Below are 16,419 nucleotides of genomic sequence, written 5' to 3'. Positions count from 1 at the left end.
AAGTTTCAGTAGATAGGTCTGCTACTACCCTTATGTGTCTACCTTTGTATGTTAAGGCCTGTTTATCCCTAGCTGCTTTCAGAATTCTCTGTTTAGCCTTGTATTTTGCCAGTTTCACTATATGTCATGCAGAATATTGATTCAAGTTATGTCTGAAGGGAGTTCTTAGTGCCTCTTGGATTTCAATGTCTGTTTCCTTCCCCAGATTTGGTAAGTTCTCAGCTATGATTTGTTCAAGTACACCTTCAGCCCCCTTCTCTCTCTCTTCTTCTTCTTCTGGAATCCCTATGGTATGGATTTTGTTCCATTTGATTATATCACTTGGTTCTCTAATTCTCCCCTCATGATCTTGGGTTTTTTATCTCTTTTTCTCAGCTTCCTCTTTTTCCATAATTTTATCTTCTTATTCACCTATTCTCTCCTCTGCCTCTTCAATCCATACTGTGGCCACCTCTATTTTATTTTGCACCTAATTTATAGCATTTTTAAATTCATCATGACTATTTTTTAGTTCCTTGATCTCTGCAGCAATAGATTCTCTGCTGTCTTGTATGCTTTTTTCAAGCTCAGCGATTAATCTTATGACTATTATTCTAAAATCTTGTTCAGTTAAGTTGCTCATATCTGTTTTCATCAATTCTTTAGCTGTCACTAATTCCTGGAATTTCTTTTGAGGAGAATTCTTCCATTTTGTCATTTTGGCTAGTTTTCTGTCCTTTATGAGTTTTAAAAGCTTGTTATGTGCTGTGCACCTGCAAGCACTGCTATATTAAAGGGGGTCATACACCGTCCAGGGCCTGGACCTTCAGGAGGTGTTTTCTGGAGAGTGTTATTGCTGTCTCGTGTTGTGACTTTGGTTATTTTATTTCCCTACTTGTAATGATGTTTTGGACCCTCTACCAGGTGTGCTTTGATTTGTTCCTTGAAGTAGCCCTGGAAAGGAAAACAAACAGACAAACAAACAGAAAACAAAAACACACAAGCACACAAATAAAACAAACAAACAAAAACAATCCAAAAGCAAAAAACCAGAACCACCAGCTACAAGTAAAGAACAAGTTGGATGCAGTGCTGATGTAAGAGCACGTATAAGAGAGAAACGACAGGGGCAGTGAAAAAGAAAAAGTAAAGATTGACCAGGCAGAGAGACCAAATGGCTTAATCCAGATAGAAAGAGAAAGGAAAATAAAGAAGGAGTTGGGGAAAAAGAAACGAAGATAAATTTACCCACACAGAGTGATTATATGGCTTGATTATTCCAGAGAGAGAGAGAGAGAGAAAGGAAAATAAAGGAGGTGTAGAACATGTATGAAGAGAATGGATTAAATATGTCTGCTTAAACAAACCAACAACCAGAGTAACCAGACTAGAGGAGGGAAGAGATAAGAAGGAGAAAAGAGAGTAAGAATATATCTAAATAACAAGAATTGTCTGAGAATCCAGGCAATGCAGCAGTGCACAAACCTTCTTATTGAAATGGCCCATGGTTTCTCATGGTGCACATTCTCCCTTTGCTGCAGCAAATAATAAACCCAACTTTTTCAACTACAGGTCTGTTTCCAGTGGTTTTTGTTTGGAAGTCATTGACATCAGTGAGTGAAGAGGCACAGCATTGTGGAAAAGCTACTAAGGCCTAGCATGGAAAAATGGGACTGAAGGAATGGAGGTAGGTGAAACAGGGCAAGAATGAAAGGGTTCTACAGCCTTGAGCGGGCTAGGGTGTGGTTTTCTGAAAAGGTGGTTTTTAGGGGTGATAAAAGATGAGGTGATGGAGATGAAGCCATGAGCTTTTGTAGGAGGAAGAGGAGTTGTAGTGTGCTTAAACAAAACAGAACACTAATGAAATGTTAGCAAATACTAACAAAATTTTGGCTTATGTTATAAAATAATGACTCAATCTTTAATGGTCTAGAAGTTGATCATAGAGTTTTTGTATACACACTTGTTTCCCTGTTTGTCAGCTGCATCATCTAAAAATTTCTACATAAAGGGAAATTTCTGGGAGGGAAGAACTCCAGTAACACACTAGTTGACAGGTCTTATAACTTCAAAACACTAAACTTACAATTTTAATTCTTTAGGGTTGAGATAAGATCAATATTTATTAAATAAAATAAAGGCCCTACAACAGTGCCTGACATATAGTAAATGGCAATAACTATAAACTATTACAAATATTATCATTGTGCTATCTTTTTCAATGCGCTTATTTTAAAAGAGGGACAATGCAGTAGTTTCAAAATACGTTTTTGATCATGTATCAAATGTAGCTTCCTTGTTTTTAATACTCTGCTCAGGGTCATGCATTCAAATGACTGCAGGCATGCCTTTTGGTGAGATTTACTGGAAGTGACCTCTGGCAAATCTTTTAAAATCAATGGTTGGGTACCTACATTCCACTAGATGTTGGTGCCTACTGCATGTTGCAAAGCAATTTTTGAAAAGAAGACTACTATTCAGTTTGGTACTGTTTATGCTTTAAAGATAGCAGGGGGTGAAAAGAATGTGATTGTCCATGTAAAAGGAAACCTAGAGTACTCAGAATCTAAGTTGAAACATAAGGGAAGTAGGTTCTTTAGAACAGGTTTAGTTTCTAACTTTCATGAGAAGGCTGTCTCTCTTTATTTCTACAAAAATAAAAGTCACTTGTGAAAATAATAAGAACATGCAGGGAAGGCTTATGAAGTACTCTGAGCTTCAAAAGAAAACAATTGGCAAGGAAGAAGTCAAACTTTTACTCTTCACAGACAACATGATACTTTAAATGGAAAACCCGAAAGACTCCACCAAAAACCTGCTAGAATTGATCCATGAATTCAGCAAAGTCTCAGGGTATAAAATCAACGTACAGATATTGGTTGCATTTCTATACACCAATAATGAAGCAGCAGAAAGAGAAATCATGGAATCAATCCCATTTACCATTGCACCAAAAACCATAAACCTAACCAAAGAGTTAAAAGATCTGTACACTGAAAACTATAGAAAGCTTATAAAAGAAATTGAAGAAGACACAAAGAAATGGAAAAACATTCCATGCTCATGGATTGGAGGAACAAATATTGTTAAAATGTTGCTACTACCCAAAGAAATCTACACATTCAATGCAATCCCTATCAAAATAACACAAGCATTCTTCACAGAGCTAGAAAAAACAATTCTAAAATTTATATGGAACCAGAAAAGACCCTGAATAGCCAAAATAATGTTTAAAAAGAAAACCAAAGCTGGAGGCATCACAATTATGGACTTTAGGCTGTATTACAAAGCTATAATCATCAAGACAGTATGGTACTGGCACAAAAACTGATACATAGATCAAAGGATCAGAATAGAGAACCCAGAAATGGATCCACAAGCATATGGCCAACTAATCTTTGCCAAAGCAGGAAAGAATATCCAATGGAAAAAAGACACTTTCTTCAGCAAATGGTGTTGGGAAAACTGTACAGTGACATGCAGAAGAATGAACCTTGACCACTTTCTTACACCATACACAGAAATAAATTAAAAATGGATGAAGGACCTAAATGTAAGACAGGAAGCCATCAAAATCCTAGAGGAGAAAACTGGCAACAACCTGTAACCTGGGTCGCAGCAACTTCTTACTAGATATGTCTTCAGAGGCAAGGGAAATAAAAGCAAAAATGAACTATTGGGACCTCATCAAGATAAAAAGCTTCTGCACAGCTAAGGAACAATGACAACTAAACAAACTAACTAAAGTAAACTAAAAGAAACTAACAAACAAAACTAAAAGTCAACTGACAGAATGGGAGAAGATATTTGCAAATGATATCAGGTAAAGGGTTAGTATCCAAAATCTATAAAGAACTTACCAAACTCAACACCCAAAAAACAAATAATCTAGTGAATAAATAGGCAGAAGACATGAACAGACACTTTTCCAAAGACATCCAGATGGCTAACAGACACATGAAAAGATGCTCAACGTCACTCATCATCAGGGGAATACAAATCAAAATCACAATGAAATACCACATCATACCTGTCAGAATGACAAAAATTAACAACTCAGGAAACAACAGATGTTGGCAAGGATGAGGAGAAAGGTGAACACTTTTGGACTACTGGTGGGAATGCAAACTGGTACAGCCACTCTGGAAAAGAGTATGGAGGTTCCTCAAAAAATTAAAAATAGAGCCACCCTATGATCCAGCGATTGCACTAGTAGGTATTTATCCAAAGGATACAAAAATGCTGATTTGAAGAGGGGCACATGGAGCCCAATGTTTATAGCATCACTATCAACAATAGCCAAATTATGGAAAGAGCCTAAATGTTCATCAACTGATGAATGGATACAGAAGATGTCATGTATATATATACATACATACATACATGTACACACACACAATGGAACATTACTTGGTGATCAAAAAGAATGAAATCTTGTCATTTGCAGCAACATGGATGGAACTAGAATGTACTACAGTAAGTGAAATAAGTCAGAGAAAGACAGATATTATATGATTTCACTCATATGTGGAATTTAAGAAATACAACAGATAAACATAGGGGAAGGGAAGGAAAAATGAGATAAAAACAGAGAGGGAGGCAAACCGTAAAAAACTCTTAAATACAGAGAAAAAACTGAGGGTTGCTGGAAAGGTGTTGGGTGGGGGGATGGACTAAATGAGCGATGGGCATTAAGGAGGGCACTTGTTGGGATGAGCACTGAGTGTTGTATGTAAGTGATGAATCACTAAATTCTACTCCTGGAACCATTGTTACACTATATGTTAACTAACTTGGATTTAAATAAAATTAAAAACAATCCCCCCACACACCAAAACCAAGCAACCAAACAAAAAAGATTAAATAAAGGAAAATGGAACTGAAGATACTGAAAGAGATTCAATGGACCCAGAGGAAAAGAAAGAAATCAAGAGTAGGAATGGGGAAGAGGGGACAAATGGAAGTTAGGAGGAGAAGGGAGGAGAGTAGAAAAATAAGGGAGACCAGAAATAAATGCACACTAAAAAAAAAAAGCATGAATGCCTGAGTTCTGGGAATGTCCAGGATATATACTGGGAATGTCCAGTAGTGAGGGGAGTTTTCTACATTTACCATAATTTTGTACTGTTGAAAGACCATGTTACCTGCTTTTTTGACACCCAGAGAAAAAAGCTACTTGTTGTTCGAGTATTACTACTAAACTGCCATGCCACAAATTTGATTTTCTTTTACAATTCTAAAATACGTTTACTTTGAATTAATTTTCTCAGAGGCCAGATTGAGTGGTGATAACCAATTATTCTGATATTGTGTTCTTTCAGCTCTTACCTTGTTTGAAATTAAATTATTATCAGTTTTTTCTTTTCAGCCATCTGGGGCTAAAAACACCCCTACCCATCCATAGTATAGAAAACTTGGGTCAGAAGTCTACTTCTTTACTAGTTTAAAACTATTTATTTGGAAAGTGGCACTATTTTACAAAACAAAAACAGTGATTCTTGGAAGTAAATTCCAATACAAAGTTAATAAATTAGATGATTATATTTACTCAAGAAGTCATAAGTAAATACTCCTAAGGGAAATCTTTACTTTTAATGTAAATTCCAGTGTGATCCTATTTCTACCATGCTTTTTCCAATGTATAATTTTTTTAGAGAGTAGTTTTATATATATTAGTCCCACAGATTCACATCTCACATGCATATAGCCGATAGTTGAATTCTCATTTCTGTAAACATTTTGCATACTTACAATATGCTATTGTTTACTCATAATAATGAATTAGTTTTGTAGCTACCACATAACTTGAATACATACAATCCTTTCTGTATGAGAAAATGAATCAAACTGAAAAGTGCAAATTAAAAATGAAATTAAAATATTTATGATTCCTTTAGGTATGGTACATTTTCTTTAAAAAGTAGTTATATAATAAACAGTGAGAAAACTAATACAGCTAAGAAAATCATGAAAAAAAAATAGGGCTCACTTCATGAACTGCTTTTATCCTTGGAATAAATTAATTACAAATATTAAGTAATAAAGAAATTCCAAGTAGTGCTTGGCAAAAAAAAAAAATTAAGTAAAATTGTTTTACAACATCATTGCCAGATCCTAGAGTAGTTCTAGATGGAAATACCATTTTAAGATAAACAAAGACATAACCCCCTTTTGGGTCTTGGTCATTACTTACCAAAATTTGCCATCTGTATCGTCTGGTTGCCAGTGTCTGGAACATTGTAAATCACAACAGCATCTGCATTTCTTCTGCCCGCTGCTTGAATTTTTTCTGAAAATGTACAATTACCTCTTTCTATCAGCGCAATCCAGGGACTGTTAGTATTAGTAAACTCAGTGTTGTAGTCACAGGCTTGGTAGTTATTGTTCTTAGGGATGCTCACCACCCCCATAGCAGTAGCCACTGGCGAAGCTAATCCATAAACACCACATTCACACGTCTCTATTGAAGTGTAGTTGCTGGTTTGGTTGTAGTAAGTCACAGTCACATAGGCATTCATTGAAAAAGACACTGTGATTCTAAATAAAAAGGTACAAATTATAAGCAGCCAAAAACAACTGGACTTATTCTCCTGGTTCATTGCTTGTTCATTTGAGCATAAAATTTAAGATGACTGCTGATATTTCCAGCTATCAGTCAACATTTGTCCACTCACGTCCCCGCTAAGAAGTTTGAAATTTCAGTTGCAAGCTGGTAACTGATCTCCCGTCTAGCAACATAAGCTCTGAATACATCAGCTCTATTTCACTTTAGTTATCTACATTCTCCCTTGTCTGCCCCTCCTCCAACTGTACACACGTAACTTTTAACGAGGACTACCTTCGCAATAAATAACACCATAAACTTTATTCTACATGTCAACTTATCAGGATTGGATGACTTCCTGCATTGAGATTTTTTTTCTTAATGTTCCAGCTAATGCAGTTTCATAAACATGGAGTGGATTGGAATGAGGAACTGGACTCTTGGGAACCCCACGTGACCAGGCTGAAAGTCACCTCTCTCAGAATATCTAAAACGCAAAACTGGTTTTCCAAGCCCTGCTGAAATATGTTATCAACCAGTTCTGCCAGAAATAAGTGAAGATCCGTAAGTTTAACTGCTATGGTAGCAGTAGAATTGATTTTAAAGCCCTTTACCCTCTTATTTCTTTGTGGAATTTTTCTTAACAGGCTCCCCAAGGAATATCTTCTGCCACTTTGTTTGTTCATTGAAAAGTAAACATATGTCAGTGGCTAGGGACCCTTTCAAGTACAATGCCTTGCCCGTGGTAGGCACTCAAATATTTGTTGATTGCCTGATACTTGAGTTGCCACATTCCATTAATTTTTATGTCCCATGTGTTATACTGTAACAAAAGATCAGTCAAGGTTTAATTTTTAACAGTATTTTTAATTCTAGTTCTTTCAGATGTATAAACAGATTTATTTATGCCATTATTTCCTTTATTGTAAGCTCTGCTTTTAATCAGGAGGGCACTGATAAATATTGCTGAGGGTCAATTGGTTGAGGCAAGTAGCTGGGGTAGGGAGATTCCAATATGTGCTAAGGGCGGATGAAGAAGTAGATAAATGGACAAGACAGAGATATCAGGGGTCTGGGCCAAGAGTCAGCAAACAAGACAAACAGGCATCAGGCTATCAGAGAAGCAGAAGGACACTGGGTCAAAAGGAAGGCAGGCATGATCGTAGTCTGAAGTCCAAGGAAAGTAGTCTGGAATCAGACCACTAGAGTCAAGGGAACAGGACAACAGAAAATAGGAAAATAGGAGACGTTTTTTTTTAATTAATTTATTTTATTTTTGAGAGAGACAGGCAGTGTGAATGGGGGAGGGAGGAAACGGGAGAGAGAGAGAGAGAGAGAGAGAGAGAGAGAGAGAGAGAGAGAGACAAAATCCCAGGCAGACTCTGCACTGTCAGCACAGTGCCCAATGTGGGGGTCGAACTCACAAAACTGTGGGATCATGACCTGAGCCAAAACCAAGAGTCAGATGTAACCTACTGAGCCACCCAGGCACCCTGGAGACATTATTGAATGAGATAATCAATGAAGCTATTTCTTCCCCTACTTCTTATCTGTCTTTAGGCATCTAACATAATAGTGTTGGAGTTGTCCCTGTGGGTGGGAACCAAAAGTGAACACTATTCAGAGGAGGGGAGGAGTTCAGGAAATCTGCAGTAGAACCTGATGAATAAAATCCCAACAGATGCACAATACAAATATAAACCTTTCTATCATATTACAGCTGTTTATTACTCATCTGCGTATCCTCCTCCCCCATATCTATTATTATAAGCACCTTACACATAGTAATCAGTTAATAATTATTCATGGAATTGAACTGAAAGTTTAAAGGTCTAGGTGTATCAGCTTGTGATCTACTTAAGAATAAACTCAAATAGTTCATTATTTCGCTATTAGCACTATGATTTCGATGGTCAAATTCATAATAAAGCCTGTACTCACTGGACAAAGAAAACTATCAAATTGAAAACAGAAGTGTTATTATTGCCAAAAACCATTAGCTTTCTGATTGCTGGTAGACATTTATGGTAAATGCAACATCAGCATTCAACATGCAAATAATTAGTCAAGTCCCAGAAGTTTGATTTCACTTTTCCTACCAGTTATTGAATTGCTTCCAAAGGAAAAACTTCCCATGAAATAGTTTAAAAACAGATTAGTGACAAGTGAGCGAAATCCATTAGAAATTTTGTCTTAACATAGTAGTTACAGGTCTTCACATTATAGTTTTTGCTGAAGTCAAGTCATTAAAGGCCTTAAAAATGACAACTTCCCCATAACACCGTGTGGCAGTGCTGGTGTATTAAAGAGAATTTTACTAAACTATTTAAAATCACTCTCTGGAGTGCCTGGGTGGCTCAACTGGTTAAGCATCTGACACTTTATTTCGGCTCAGGTCATGATCTCATGGTTTGTGAGACTGAACCCTGTGTCAGGCTCTGTGCTGGCAGCACAAGCCTGCTTGGGATTCTCTCTCCCTCTCTCTCTGCACCAAAATCAATATGTAAATTAAAAAAAAATAAAAAAATAAAATTTCTCTGAAGGTTGAAGTGCATGACTTTATATGGTAAAAGTATATATAAAGTGCATGACTTTATATGGTAACCAGCATTATATTCCTTGTATATAAGTGCATTTGTTTCCTTTTATGCCTTTAAGAGAGTTGCAACTGACAATCTTAGATTGATGTAATTTTTCTGTTAACTCTTTTTAATTTAAGTTTATTTTTGAGAGGAGGGGAGGGGCAGAGAGAGAGGGAGACAGAGGATCTGAAGCAGGCTCTGTGCTGACAGCTGCGAGCCTGATGGAGGGCTCGAATTCAGGAACCATGAGATCATGACCTGAGCCAAAGTCGGACACTTAACTGACTGAACCACCCAGGCTCCCCTCTGTTAACTCTTAAGGTAATTTGCTGGGGCGTGAGTGGTCTAGTGCTTGTTCAGTGATTTTAAAGTTTAGTTTATGGAACACCTAAATTATACACACTTGGAATTTTATTAAAAACGAAGGTTCCTGGGTCCTACCCCAAGTCATACTGAATCAGAATCTGAGGGAAATATCTAGGAATCCACATTTTAAATAAGCTCTCCAGGTAATTCTTAAGCACTTTACAATTGAAAAACTTTAGATCATACAACCTGGACATGATGAAAATCATATAGAATCTAGTTGTAGTTTTGACAGACTCGCTGACATCTTTTTTTTTCTTTTTTAAGTAGGCTTGAATGTAGGGCTTGAACTCATGACCCTGAGATCAACACCTGAGCTGAGATCAAGAATCAGATGCTTAACCGACTGAGCCACCCAGGCGCCCCATTTTATTTCAACCTCATTGTGCTTCAACTTCCAATCTATACTTGTCTTATCTACATATTGTACATTTACTCATTGTACAATCTATATTTCTATGTTTATCTGTATTTTAGGTGATATTCCGAACATTTTTGAAGTATATTACAAATCAAAAGTTTGCACAAGTGTTGGCTCTGCAACATCTAAGTATTATATCCTCAGGAAAAGAAAAACCTCTTTGGGGCTTTTTGTTCATTTACACAATAAAGGAGGTTGGATTTGAATTTATTTATCTGTAAGGCCTTTCCTAGATCTGACATGCCAGAACTCTATGAAAATAAAAGTTGTTTAAAAACTATCAATTTTTAAGTTTTCTTTCCTCTCAACACAATTCACGATGACACTGCATTGGGAGTAGCTGAATCTTGTAGTACCTAAACTGGAGGTCAAGGTATTGGGTAAAGCTTGAGCTCTAATAAAATTGACAAGTGCTTTACACAGTACTGTATAGGGGCGCTTGGGTGGCTTGGTTGCGCATCCAACTTTGGCTCATGATCTTGTGGTTTGTGAGTTCGAGCCCTGCATCGGGCTCTGCACCAACAGCGTGGAGCCTGCTTTGGATTCTCTCTCTCCCTTTCTCTCTGCCCCTCCCCTGTTCACGCTCTCAAAAATAAATACACATTAAAAAATTTTAAACAGTAATATATATCAGTGTTTATCAAAATTGTCTGCACATTAGAATCACCTGGGGAGCTATTAACTGCCTTGATGCTCAGGCTACACCCCAATCAGAAACTTGGGGGTGACACGTAGGCATAGTAATTTTTAAAACTTGCCAGGTAATACCATTAGGAAGCCGAGTTTGAGAACCATTGCTCTACATTATTGTTCAAACATTTAATATTATTGGACTTTTTCAATTACTTGCATCTTAACTACCTTAATAAATATTATGTATCTTAGCAAAGGTACATTATCAATATTAATAAAGGCATAGAGAGGGGAATTATTCATCTCTTAGGCAAAGAACATTTCAAATTTCTCCATATGATTGAACAACCATTATGGCAAACCCAATGTTTTAAAGATGAGGAATCACAGAACTGTGTCTCTAATAGAATACAGGTAACCCTTGATTACCTGTTGCACACTTCAAAATCTGTACTCGGTGATTCTAACTTGGTGTATGTTTCAAATGAATAAAAATTAATTTTAATATTAGCCCACACTGAATAAAAGAAATAACTGAGATCTGATATTACAAAACACTTGATGTTCAAAGTCAAATATGCCTAGGACTATATGACAGCAAAGATACATGAAAGTCATCTACATTTTACTTGGTTACTAAGAAATTGCCTTTGTGATTTTGGGGAAGGGTGAGGAGAATTTTTTGTGTTAAAATTTTTTTTTCTTTCAGTAAGAATTTGTTAAGAACTGGACCAATAGAATCAGGCAAGATGCCTGAATCTATATTTTAAGGTTATCTCTGAAACTTATAAGGACTATATCCACCTCTATTGATCTCATTTGTCATTCAGCTGGTCCCCTTGCTTTCACTTCTGCCTCCTGCATTAGTAGTATACACACTGGGCTGTTGGTCAGAGACCCAAAATAGTGGTGACATAAATGAGACAGCTTATTTTTCTCTCATGTAACAGCCCAAACAGGTAAGAAGTACAAAGCTGGTATGGCCTTGCCATGGGCCTAGTCTCCTACTAGCTGGTTGGGTTGACATCCCTAGAATGTTGGATCCAAGATGTCTGCCATGCTCACATTTCAGCCAGCAGGAAGGATGGGGCGGTGGGGAGGATGGAAAGGGAAAAGAGAGCATTCCTTTACAACCTTTGAGGAAATGGTTTAGTAATTGTACAGATCACTGATGCTCACTCCTGAACTTAGTGAGAACTTAGTCACAAGGCCACATCTAGTGACAAAGAAAGCATGGGGAAGTATTCTTTATTGTAGGTAGCCATGCACCCAGCTAAAGATGGACAGATATATTACTACAGAAGAGTAGTTATTAGGGTCCAACTATGAGTCTCTGGCAACCTCTTTATATCTATTCTCCTTCCAGGAGACAGTGACCATTCCAAAACATAAATTGAATCATGATGTATATTGGCCATAAACCATTTAACGGCTTCCCAGTGCTCTGAAGATAGAAACTAAAAAACTAAAATCCTTATTATGGCCTATAAGGTTCTGCATTGCTTGCAGGAGCCTTTGTCTATTTTCTGGTCTCATCTTGTAAGCCACTTTCTGCACTTCAGCCATATGAGTTCTGACTCAAGTCCTCAAACACACATCCACTCCTTCAGGAAAAACTTTCATGGTGCACACCCCACTGCCCAACGTGGTTTCCTTTGTTTAAAAGATCTAATATAAACCACATATCTTTCCTTTGTAGCACTTATCTCACTTTTTGTGCAATTATTTGAATGTCTTTCTCCTCCACAACATTGTAAGCTGTATGACAATAGGGGCCATGTGTTTTTGCTTGTATTGTGCAGTGTTCCTGGTGCTAACCCCAGTGCTTGCCACAGAGTGGGCATTCACATACTTGGAGGTATGTTGCAATAGTTTGGCTTATTATTTTATGAGCCCCAGGATTTGGAGAAGTTTATCTCACAGTGATTTGGTATACTACATGAAATTTTACTATTATTCAGACATTTTATTTTATGCACAAATGAGAGTTTAAAGAAATAAACCTTGAATTTATAAGCCTAACCCAATAATTTAATTGCTTTGGCAATTTTACATTAAATCATTTAGTCTTTTTCTGTTTTAGTTCCTCCACATACAAAATAGATATTAAAACCTTGTTAGGGGCAACTTCTAGATCCTAAGCTACTAGGAGTCAGATACAATAATCTCAGAATCACATAAGGGATATTCAAATTCTTGAGAAAGTGTTGCTTTTCAATGAAGATGTGCCTATCATTTAAAAAAAAAGCTAACATGGGGCACCTGGGTAGCTCAGCCGGTTAAGCATCCGACTTTGGCTCAGGTCATGATCCCATGGTTCATGAGTTTGAGCCCTGCATCGGGTTCTGTGCTGACAGCTCAGAGCCTGGAGCCTGTTTCGGATTCTGTGTCTCCCTCTCTCTCTGCCCTTCCCCCATTCATGCTCACTCTCTTTCTCTCTCTCTCTCTCTCAAAAATGAATAAACATTAAAAAATAAAAAAAAATAAAGCAGCTAAAATATTTTAGATTTCTTTTTTGAAAAAAAAGTCACTGAAAGGTGACAAGTTAGGAAGAACACTAGCAGTAAAAAAACACCTGGGATTAAAATACTTCAATTGTTTTTTGTTACAATGAGCTGCTATAATTGACAAATGGTCTAATCATATTAAAATGTTCTTCATAGAAAATCACATCTTCATGAAAGACATAGAAATAACACAAACACATTTTCAGTGTTCTAATAACTATGTTAATAGACCCAAAGAATCGTAGAATTGGATGGGACCATTATTGTGCAAATTTTACACATAAGGAAACGAAGGCCAAGCAGTTTAAGTGGCTTTCCTTAAAATTTCACAGGCACTTAGGGACAGACCCGTGGCTAGCTTTAAATCTGTTTTTTCAAAATCTACTTTTTGTTTCTTATCATAAAGGAAAACAAAAACTTAGGGCTACAAGTGGTATCAACATAACAATGTAAGAATGAAGATAATATAATGAGTGGTAAGACCTGGACCAAGAAGTAAGTTTATATGCAATGTTCTTATTTTGGACAATAGACACAAATATAATATGACTTGACTAGAAAATAATCTCAAAGAACTGAAACCATCAGATAATATCCAAATCTTGTTTTGCTGATCATTTTTTAATCTTTTTTTCCTAAAATTTCTTTATTAAAAGTAGTTGATTACTAAAATAATCTGGACCAAATAATACATATTTCACCTCCCATCAATTTACCTGCTAATTCTTAGGTAGCAAAGCTTAAAAAAGAAAAATAAAGGAAATGTAAAGGAAACCAGTGAAACAGTAACCAGTATGAACCATACAAATGATTTTATTTATTTTAAGAGAGAGAGGGAGAGACAGAATCCCAAGCAGGCTCTGCACCATCAGCACAGAGCCCAACACCAGGCTTGATCCCACCACTGTGAGATCATGACCTGATCCTAAATCAAGAGCTGGACACTTAACCAACTGAGCTACTCAGGCGCTCCACAAAATGATTTTAGAATAACAGAATTCGTTACAATCAGCAGTCCATATTGGCAGAGGGTATATAGCTAAAAATATCAAATGTTATTAGTGTCACCCTTATTTGGTGATAAGGATGAGACTAATTTCTTAAAAAGCCCTTTCTTAATAAGAATAAAATGAATGCAGGCTAATTCCCTGAAGAAAAAAAATGGCAGAGAGAACGTGCTCAAATTCTTTTTTTAAAATGTTTATTTATTTTTGAGAGAGAGAGAGAGAGAGAGAGAGAGACAGAGTGTGAGCAGGGGAGGAGCAGAGAGAGAGGGAGACACAGAATCTGAAGCAGGCTCCAGGCTCAGCTGTCAGCACAGAACCCGACACGGGGCTTGAACTTGTGAACTGTGAGATATGACCTGAGCCAAAGTCAGACACTTAACCAACTGAGCCACTCAGGCACCCCTCAGATTGTTTCTTTAATAGATTACCAAAGGATTTCAATGTGTATATCTCATGATCCATCTAAAGTTAGAGACTGTGGTCCTCCAGTAGATTAATATTTCAGAATTTACTAATTGATTTATTGACATGAAGGTGACATTACAGTAATATATTTGTGTGTCTCTGGAACTAATGAACACATATTGTCATTTAAAGGTTAAGTTCTTCTGATGGTAGTTTGGTATTTTTCTTTGGAAACTGCTACCATAGGTATCCAATTTTACAACAACCAGAAATGTGGACACAGATGTTTAACTTCAAATATAGATAGAAACACTGCTAGAATATAAAATAAATCGCCAGGGAAGTTGTTTTTAAAGATCCTAAAACTTCAAAAATAGCCATATTTCTCATTAAATATGAGAACAGAAATTATACCTGTTAAAGTGTGTAGTTTTGAAATCTCAGCCTGAGGTTTTTAGTCAATAGCTATTTAAGTATTAATTTTTTCCTTCCCCAACACTTATATGTCAGTAAAATTGAATTGCCTTTTAAAGTTTATAATGGTTTGGTGCACCTGGGTGGCTCAGTTGGTTGAGCATCTGATTTCAGCTCAGGTCATGATCTCACTGTTTGTGAGTTCCAGCCCCACATTGGACTCCCTGCTGTCAGTGCAGAGCCTGCTTTGGATCCTCTGTCCCCTTTCTGCCCCTCCCCGGTTCACATTCTCTCTCTCAAATACTTAAAAAAATTTTGCAAAGTTTCATACAAAAACCCAGATTCCATCTGATAAGTCTTTAAACCATATGGAAGAATCATATTGGCTATTTGGCAAGTACATGCAGGTCTATTATAGGCCAAAAATACAGAGGAGAGGCATCAAATACATTCAAAATGAGACAAGAGACCAGAAAAGTTATTGTGTTTTAACTTTAATAATACACTCAAAATTTTAACCCAAGAAGGATTCACTATTTTAATTACCATTTAAACACAATTATAAAGAACAAAAGGCTGAACACATTTATGAACAAAGTACAACATCTATCTTTAGATTTGTGAGCTGCACAGAAACATTTAAAGTATACAGCATATGAAGTCACTGAATCACAGGGCTAGAAGAAAACCCCACAATTTAATTGCTGAACTACAATCAGATTGATCTTGACACTGAATATTTTTTCTCATGTGATGGTCATTTTGGCTCATCCACTAACCACATAGATGTCAACCACACGGCTTTGCAAATGTGGAATGGCAATTTATAGCTAAGATGAAGTAAAACAGATAACCAGAATAAAATCAGTTCCCTTAGTCACTGTTTTATATTTTCAAAATGCACACTTAAAGCGTTAATACGAGATAAATTTTCACTAAACTCACATTACATGTATGAAAACTACAAATCAATACAGCAAGAATAGAGGCATATGTAGCCTCTGGCTTTAACCTCACACACTGGTCAAAATACTTAGAAATTCAAAGGATATGAGGTCACAATAAAGAGTGGAAAGCCTTAAGACAATTTAACACACTCATTGTAAAGTTCACCAAACTGAAGACCAAGGCAACTGAACCATAACGATCCATGTGTGCTTTTGAAAATGACAGTAACTACCATAGTTGTGAGAAATGCAGGTTGACCGCTTTAGGAGAGTTTAATCTTCAAATAAGCAATGCAAAATTTCCCATTATAGGTGAATAAAAGTGAAAGCATGTTAAATGTTCAAGAGAAGTTACTCTTGTAAGTCAGGATGCCTTATGCTGAGGCTTTTGAATAAAGGAACACCACAAATAGAACAGTGAACACAAATTAGTACAAGTCAAGATAATAGTTATATAGAAGGTAAATTTTCTTGATACACAAAATCTGTTTTAGTGAACTTTTCAGTAATGAACTTTAAATGAAGTGCATTAGCTCCAAACACAATATGAACATGAAACCACTTAATAACTTTAAAGCTTATGTAATATTCTTGTCGAAAAACAAGTACTAAAA

At 36.5% G+C, this 16,419-nt stretch overlaps 1 protein-coding gene across 1 annotated transcript in view; it reads right to left on the bottom strand.

Annotated features, from left to right (window-relative positions):
* RNF128 (ring finger protein 128) overlaps positions 1-6,808 on the bottom strand; it is a 116,559-nt gene extending 109,751 nt beyond the window's left edge. The window contains exon 1 of the mRNA XM_007099346.3: positions 6,173-6,808. Coding sequence (XP_007099408.3) covers positions 6,173-6,578 — 406 coding nt within the window. The 5' untranslated portion in view covers positions 6,579-6,808. The remainder of the gene's footprint in view (positions 1-6,172) is intronic.
* Between the last annotated feature and the right edge of the window lie 9,611 nt (positions 6,809-16,419).

The sequence above is a fragment of the Panthera tigris genome, chromosome X, assembly GCF_018350195.1.
Source record: "Panthera tigris isolate Pti1 chromosome X, P.tigris_Pti1_mat1.1, whole genome shotgun sequence".
Lineage (NCBI taxonomy): Eukaryota > Metazoa > Chordata > Mammalia > Carnivora > Felidae > Panthera > Panthera tigris.
This window is presented reverse-complemented; position numbering and strand designations above follow the sequence as displayed.